This window comes from Gigantopelta aegis, chromosome 10 (assembly GCF_016097555.1).
Source record: "Gigantopelta aegis isolate Gae_Host chromosome 10, Gae_host_genome, whole genome shotgun sequence".
NCBI classification, from domain to species: domain Eukaryota; kingdom Metazoa; phylum Mollusca; class Gastropoda; order Neomphalida; family Peltospiridae; genus Gigantopelta; species Gigantopelta aegis.
In genome coordinates, this window is record NC_054708.1 from 39,055,776 (window position 1) to 39,064,175 (window position 8,400).

At 39.0% G+C, this 8,400-nt stretch overlaps 1 protein-coding gene and 1 long non-coding RNA gene across 2 annotated transcripts in view; one reads left to right on the forward strand and one right to left on the reverse strand.

The window, feature by feature from the left end:
- The window catches only part of LOC121382698 (telomere length and silencing protein 1 homolog), an 88,606-nt gene extending 87,802 nt beyond the window's left edge, over positions 1-804 (reverse strand). The window contains exon 1 of the mRNA XM_041512238.1: positions 690-804. Within this exon, the coding sequence (XP_041368172.1) occupies positions 690-784 (95 nt within the window). The 5' untranslated portion in view covers positions 785-804. The remainder of the gene's footprint in view (positions 1-689) is intronic.
- Positions 805-2,061: 1,257 nt separating this feature from the next.
- On the forward strand, positions 2,062-7,712 carry LOC121384154. Its single transcript, XR_005959351.1, has 5 exons — positions 2,062-2,087; positions 3,278-3,460; positions 4,651-4,833; positions 6,024-6,206; positions 7,398-7,712. It is a non-coding gene; the product is annotated as an uncharacterized LOC121384154 (long non-coding RNA).
- The last annotated feature ends 688 nt before the right edge of the window (positions 7,713-8,400 follow it).

Here is an 8,400-nt window from a genome sequence, read left to right on the forward strand (position 1 = left end):
ATGCCCTGGCAACGACCGTTCTGGATTCGCCTGCGTCTAGTCGGCCGATGGCATTGTTTCTCTGCGGTTCACTGAGACGTGGCATGTCCTGGATTGTCAACTGTCGGCCAGATACAGAGGCCAGGCAAGCGAACACCCTGCACTTTTATACTGTCGGTGTTCATGTTGCACGTGCAGACAACGCAAGTGCAGTGGTGACATGGTTTGCACGTGGCTGCGTTTTTGCGAATATTCACATTTTGGAACTTTATTGTACAGTAGCTGCGTTTTATCGAATGTAACCGTGGGAATGTGTTTGGGACATGCAATGACCTTATATTCACAAAGCATGAACCGGTAGGAAACATAAAATCGGAGTTATAACCCATTTGTAACCTTTTGCGTTTCTTTTTTTGAAGAGTATATATTTGGCGAAAACATTTTCAAATTGGCGAAAGAATTTAACGATTCCCAAATTTGAACCCAGGGCTAGCCCTGAAATGTTTTATGTGCTTTTCAAACCTTGCATTCGGCAATGGTGTAACAGATGTGAGTGGCGGTACCAGTCTTCCGGTGCGGTCTCTATTATTCGATTATCCTATCGAAAATATATGACGCCAGGTTAATTTGAAGTAAATTCCATAGCATGAAAAAATTCGTTTTTTGTGGGACTAATACTATATTTAGTAATTTTTGCATGTGCCACAAACCTGCTTTCATCATTTCCATCTAAATCATCGTCATCGTTGCTTGAATGTTTTCTTTTTCTGAATTGTTTACATTTCTTTCTCTTGTTTTCGGCCATGGCTGGTTGGTTAGTTGGTTTGTTTTCCTCCTTTGGCTCTTCGGAGCACCGCAGCAACTGCCCTGTTTGATATAACCAAGTAAATTTTAAATGATCGATATTTATGTTACTAACTAATTATATTTTAACTATGAGACAAGCTATGCCACGTGTAAATCATAGTAATAATACGTTTCGGAATTTACACTACTACAAGGGTAACCCGAGTACTCTGCCGTTTGGGAGCTATAGTCCATATCCCATCTTCCTACAAAAATGTTGTTTTGTTTTGTAAATAATTTCAGTTTGGTTTCACATAAATAGAAAAGTAAAAGTGTTTAGGAAACGACAAAAAAACAACAACTAGTTTTCGTGTGCAATTTAGAAAACAATCGGCTCAAAAATAAATAATTTCTTATTTGTTGTAAATTTCATAGTATAAAAAAGGCATTTCCAGTGGGACGGACTTTAGACGGTTGTGATCGCTCTCTGCCGTCTGAGATAACTATATAGCGAAAATACGGAATTGCTGACCATCTGGCAGGCAAACATTCCCAACTCTAATAAATAAAAAAAATAAAATATTAACGCTATGTTTAACGTTAAATCAACAATTAAATACAACTGTTTTTAATTGTATTTAAGAGGTCGGTTATAATCATAAATATATGTCTTTGTATGCCATTTAGCAGGGCGCAAAATGACTGCGTAAGGAAGATCACGTTGGCTAAGGTCTCACTACACAGATGTCATCAGCCATTGAAACCCATGTTAAACTGCCCAACTTCAAGCGAAGATTGCCCATAGAACGGGTTCTCGTTGGCACCAACAACATAGACCATTGCGAACATACATTATAAAAGCATTTATTTTCACTCCAAAGTTGAGAACATTTCCGTCTCAGTTTTTTGCTATATGACCGCATCTGGCTGTAGTACCGGTCCGAACAGGTGGTTCATTAACCGATTCACTCCGGCTGTCACTTGCGCTATATACCCATGTCCCAAAAGGTCGATGCACAATATTACAAAATAACATGGGCAAAATACAGGCAGAAGGCTTACCATTAAACATGCATATTGTTTTAATTCTTCACCATTTCCTAGAAGTGAATATGTGAACCATAACATGTGCCACAATTAGGAACTATAGTGGACCGTGATGAATGAACTCTCACCCAGAAGTGATCTGTGTAGTGAGACCTTAAAGTCTAGTGACCGATTTTGTCAAACTTGGTTTGAAGTCAGTTTGATAATTTGGGTCATCCCCCCCCCCCCCCACACACACCAAAAAGAAAAGGTTGGTGGTTCGAATCCAGTGAAAGGTAAGTTATATTTAAATGATTGTTTGTAATGTGGATGCCCATACGTAATGTGAATAGGAAGCTCAGAATGAAGGTAGAAGTAGTGGATAGAAGACCCATCCCCTCCCCCACCCCCCCCCCCACACACACACCAAAAAGAAAAGAAAAAAGAAAAACAAATGTTTCTTTTGTTTTCTTTCTTTGTATTTTTCCACCCCCAAATGCCTAACCCCTCTTTTCTATATAAACCCCACGAAAAATCATACTTTTTGTGTATAATTTGTACACTTAAAACGTACTAAGGCTAGGGAGAGACATGGAGTAGGGTTAATCACTGTTTTATTTTGGAACTAGTTACAATTCTCGACCCTTATAAAAAGTAAGGCTGGTTAGAAACAGGGAACTGGAATAAAGAGAGTTTTATTTGTGTTACATCAACACTTGAAAGATAAGAAGTCTGGCGAGAGACATGTATCATGTATAATTACTGTTTTATTGTGTAATTTGTTATGTCCCTTCCTTTCAAACGAAAGAAATGCTGGGGAGAGTAAAGGATCTGAGTTTGCGACTATTTTATTGTGGAATTTCCTACGTCCTGCCTTTTAGAATGTAAGAAGGCTGGGCTTTCTTGACTATTTTGTTGTGTTATTTCCTACGTTCTGCCTTTTAAAACTTAAGAAGGCTGGGGAGAGATATGGATTAGGGATACTGACTGTTTTATTGTGTATTTTCTTATGTCCCGCCATTTGAAGCGAAATAAAGGCTGGGGAGCGACAAGGATCTGGGTTTATAACTATATTATTGTGTGGTCTGCTGCGTTCTGCCTTTTAAAACGTAAAAAGACTGGGGAGAGACCATGAAAACGTAACAACGCTTGGGAGAAACAGTTTTCTGCGGTTAGTTACTGTTTTAATGTGCGATTTATTGCATCCTGTCCTTTAAAAACGTGAAAGAAGACTGGGGAGATTCAGGGAACTGGATTAAAGAGAGTTTTATTCTGTCACATCAACAATTGAAACGTAAGAAGGCTGGGAAGAGGCATGCATCATGTACAATGACTGTTTTATTGTGTAATTTGTTGTGTCCCGCCATTTCAAGCGAGAGGAAGGCTGGGGAGAGACACAATATCTGGTTTTATAACTATTTTATTGTGTAATTTGCTATCAGTACCACGTGGTTTACTAAAAATCAATATTTTATTGTGTTCCTAGGTTGCATTGCACGTTCTGCACGTTCACAATGTGCATTACGTATAACGTTCCATCATCCGAAACCAGTGACTAACTCTATTTGACCGTCTCGAGCATCTTCTCGCTGTAGCGCAGTCGGTTAAGCGGTTGGTACAAACGATGCAGACATCGAGCTGGAGGTTGGTGGTTCGAATCCAGTGAAAGGTAAGTTATATTTAAATGATTGTTTGTAATGTGGATGCCCATACGTAATGTGAATAGGAAGCTCAGAATGAAGGTAGAAGTAGTGGATAGAAGACCCATCCCCTCCCCCCCCCCCCCCCCCACACACACACCAAAAAGAAAAGAAAAAAGAAAAACAAATGTTTCTTTTGTTTTCTTTCTTTGTATTTTTCCACCCCCAAATGCCTAACCCCTCTTTTCTATATAAACCCCACCAAAAATCATACTTTTTGTGTATAATTTGTACACTTAAAACGTACTAAGGCTAGGGAGAGACATGGAGTAGGGTTAATCACTGTTTTATTTTGGAACTAGTTACAATTCTCGACCCTTATAAAAAGTAAGGCTGGTTAGAAACAGGGAACTGGAATAAAGAGAGTTTTATTTGTGTTACATCAACACTTGAAAGATAAGAAGTCTGGCGAGAGACATGTATCATGTATAATTACTGTTTTATTGTGTAATTTGTTATGTCCCTTCCTTTCAAACGAAAGAAATGCTGGGGAGAGTAAAGGATCTGAGTTTGCGACTATTTTATTGTGGAATTTGCTACGTCCTGCCTTTTAGAATGTAAGAAGGCTGGGCTTTCTTGACTATTTTGTTGTGTTATTTCCTACGTTCTGCCTTTTAAAACTTAAGAAGGCTGGGGAGAGATATGGATTAGGGATACTGACTGTTTTATTGTGTATTTTCTTATGTCCCGCCATTTGAAGCGAAATAAAGGCTGGGGAGCGACAAGGATCTGGGTTTATAACTATATTATTGTGTGGTTTGCTGCGTTCTGCCTTTTAAAACGTAAAAAGACTGGGGAGAGACCATGAAAACGTAACAACGCTTGGGAGAAACAGTTTTCTGCGGTTAGTTACTGTTTTAATGTGCGATTTATTGCATCCTGTCCTTTAAAAACGTGAAAGAAGACTGGGGAGATTCAGGGAACTGGATTAAAGAGAGTTTTATTCTGTCACATCAACAATTGAAACGTAAGAAGGCTGGGAAGAGGCATGCATCATGTACAATGACTGTTTTATTGTGTAATTTGTTGTGTCCCGCCATTTCAAGCGAGAGGAAGGCTGGGGAGAGACACAATATCTGGTTTTATAACTATTTTATTGTGTAATTTGCTATCAGTACCACGTGGTTTACTAAAAATCAATATTTTATTGTGTTCCTAGGTTGCATTGCACGTTCTGCACGTTCACAATGTGCATTACGTATAACGTTCCATCATCCGAAACCAGTGACTAACTCTATTTGACCGTCTCGAGCATCTTCTCGCTGTAGCGCAGTCGGTTAAGCGGTTGGTACAAACGATGCAGACATCGAGCTGGAGGTTGGTGGTTCGAATCCAGTGAAAGGTAAGTTATATTTAAATGATTGTTTGTAATGTGGATGCCCATACGTAATGTGAATAGGAAGCTCAGAATGAAGGTAGAAGTAGTGGATAGAAGACCCATCCCCTCCCCCCCCCCCCCCCACACACACACACCAAAAAGAAAAGAAAAAAGAAAAACAAATGTTTCTTTTGTTTTCTTTCTTTGTATTTTTCCACCCCCAAATGCCTAACCCCTCTTTTCTATATAAACCCCACCAAAAATCATACTTTTTGTGTATAATTTGTACACTTAAAACGTACTAAGGCTAGGGAGAGACATGGAGTAGGGTTAATCACTGTTTTATTTTGGAACTAGTTACAATTCTCGACCCTTATAAAAAGTAAGGCTGGTTAGAAACAGGGAACTGGAATAAAGAGAGTTTTATTTGTGTTACATCAACACTTGAAAGATAAGAAGTCTGGCGAGAGACATGTATCATGTATAATTACTGTTTTATTGTGTAATTTGTTATGTCCCTTCCTTTCAAACGAAAGAAATGCTGGGGAGAGTAAAGGATCTGAGTTTGCGACTATTTTATTGTGGAATTTCCTACGTCCTGCCTTTTAGAATGTAAGAAGGCTGGGCTTTCTTGACTATTTTGTTGTGTTATTTCCTACGTTCTGCCTTTTAAAACTTAAGAAGGCTGGGGAGAGATATGGATTAGGGATACTGACTGTTTTATTGTGTATTTTCTTATGTCCCGCCATTTGAAGCGAAATAAAGGCTGGGGAGCGACAAGGATCTGGGTTTATAACTATATTATTGTGTGGTTTGCTGCGTTCTGCCTTTTAAAACGTAAAAAGACTGGGGAGAGACCATGAAAACGTAACAACGCTTGGGAGAAACAGTTTTCTGCGGTTAGTTACTGTTTTAATGTGCGATTTATTGCATCCTGTCCTTTAAAAACGTGAAAGAAGACTGGGGAGATTCAGGGAACTGGATTAAAGAGAGTTTTATTCTGTCACATCAACAATTGAAACGTAAGAAGGCTGGGAAGAGGCATGCATCATGTACAATGACTGTTTTATTGTGTAATTTGTTGTGTCCCGCCATTTCAAGCGAGAGGAAGGCTGGGGAGAGACACAATATCTGGTTTTATAACTATTTTATTGTGTAATTTGCTATCAGTACCACGTGGTTTACTAAAAATCAATATTTTATTGTGTTCCTAGGTTGCATTGCACGTTCTGCACGTTCACAATGTGCATTACGTATAACGTTCCATCATCCGAAACCAGTGACTAACTCTATTTGACCGTCTCGAGCATCTTCTCGCTGTAGCGCAGTCGGTTAAGCGGTTGGTACAAACGATGCAGACATCGAGCTGGAGGTTGGTGGTTCGAATCCAGTGAAAGGTAAGTTATATTTAAATGATTGTTTGTAATGTGGATGCCCATACGTAATGTGAATAGGAAGCTCAGAATGAAGGTAGAAGTAGTGGATAGAAGACCCATCCCCTCCCCCACCCCCCCCCCACACACACACACCAAAAAGAAAAGAAAAAAGAAAAACAAATGTTTCTTTTGTTTTCTTTCTTTGTATTTTTCCACCCCCAAATGCCTAACCCCTCTTTTCTATATAAACCCCACGAAAAATCATACTTTTTGTGTATAATTTGTACACTTAAAACGTACTAAGGCTAGGGAGAGACATGGAGTAGGGTTAATCACTGTTTTATTTTGGAACTAGTTACAATTCTCGACCCTTATAAAAAGTAAGGCTGGTTAGAAACAGGGAACTGGAATAAAGAGAGTTTTATTTGTGTTACATCAACACTTGAAAGATAAGAAGTCTGGCGAGAGACATGTATCATGTATAATTACTGTTTTATTGTGTAATTTGTTATGTCCCTTCCTTTCAAACGAAAGAAATGCTGGGGAGAGTAAAGGATCTGAGTTTGCGACTATTTTATTGTGGAATTTCCTACGTCCTGCCTTTTAGAATGTAAGAAGGCTGGGCTTTCTTGACTATTTTGTTGTGTTATTTCCTACGTTCTGCCTTTTAAAACTTAAGAAGGCTGGGGAGAGATATGGATTAGGGATACTGACTGTTTTATTGTGTATTTTCTTATGTCCCGCCATTTGAAGCGAAATAAAGGCTGGGGAGCGACAAGGATCTGGGTTTATAACTATATTATTGTGTGGTCTGCTGCGTTCTGCCTTTTAAAACGTAAAAAGACTGGGGAGAGACCATGAAAACGTAACAACGCTTGGGAGAAACAGTTTTCTGCGGTTAGTTACTGTTTTAATGTGCGATTTATTGCATCCTGTCCTTTAAAAACGTGAAAGAAGACTGGGGAGATTCAGGGAACTGGATTAAAGAGAGTTTTATTCTGTCACATCAACAATTGAAACGTAAGAAGGCTGGGAAGAGGCATGCATCATGTACAATGACTGTTTTATTGTGTAATTTGTTGTGTCCCGCCATTTCAAGCGAGAGGAAGGCTGGGGAGAGACACAATATCTGGTTTTATAACTATTTTATTGTGTAATTTGCTATCAGTACCACGTGGTTTACTAAAAATCAATATTTTATTGTGTTCCTAGGTTGCATTGCACGTTCTGCACGTTCACAATGTGCATTACGTATAACGTTCCATCATCCGAAACCAGTGACTAACTCTATTTGACCGTCTCGAGCATCTTCTCGCTGTAGCGCAGTCGGTTAAGCGGTTGGTACAAACGATGCAGACATCGAGCTGGAGGTTGGTGGTTCGAATCCAGTGAAAGGTAAGTTATATTTAAATGATTGTTTGTAATGTGGATGCCCATACGTAATGTGAATAGGAAGCTCAGAATGAAGGTAGAAGTAGTGGATAGAAGACCCATCCCCTCCCCCCCCCCCCCCCCACACACACACCAAAAAGAAAAGAAAAAAGAAAAACAAATGTTTCTTTTGTTTTCTTTCTTTGTATTTTTCCACCCCCAAATGCCTAACCCCTCTTTTCTATATAAACCCCACGAAAAATCATACTTTTTGTGTATAATTTGTACACTTAAAACGTACTAAGGCTAGGGAGAGACATGGAGTAGGGTTAATCACTGTTTTATTTTGGAACTAGTTACAATTCTCGACCCTTATAAAAAGTAAGGCTGGTTAGAAACAGGGAACTGGAATAAAGAGAGTTTTATTTGTGTTACATCAACACTTGAAAGATAAGAAGTCTGGCGAGAGACATGTATCATGTATAATTACTGTTTTATTGTGTAATTTGTTATGTCCCTTCCTTTCAAACGAAAGAAATGCTGGGGAGAGTAAAGGATCTGAGTTTGCGACTATTTTATTGTGGAATTTGCTACGTCCTGCCTTTTAGAATGTAAGAAGGCTGGGCTTTCTTGACTATTTTGTTGTGTTATTTCCTACGTTCTGCCTTTTAAAACTTAAGAAGGCTGGGGAGAGATATGGATTAGGGATACTGACTGTTTTATTGTGTATTTTCTTATGTCCCGCCATTTGAAGCGAAATAAAGGCTGGGGAGCGACAAGGATCTGGGTTTATAACTATATTATTGTGTGGTCTGCTGCGTTCTGCCTTTTAAAACGTAAAAAG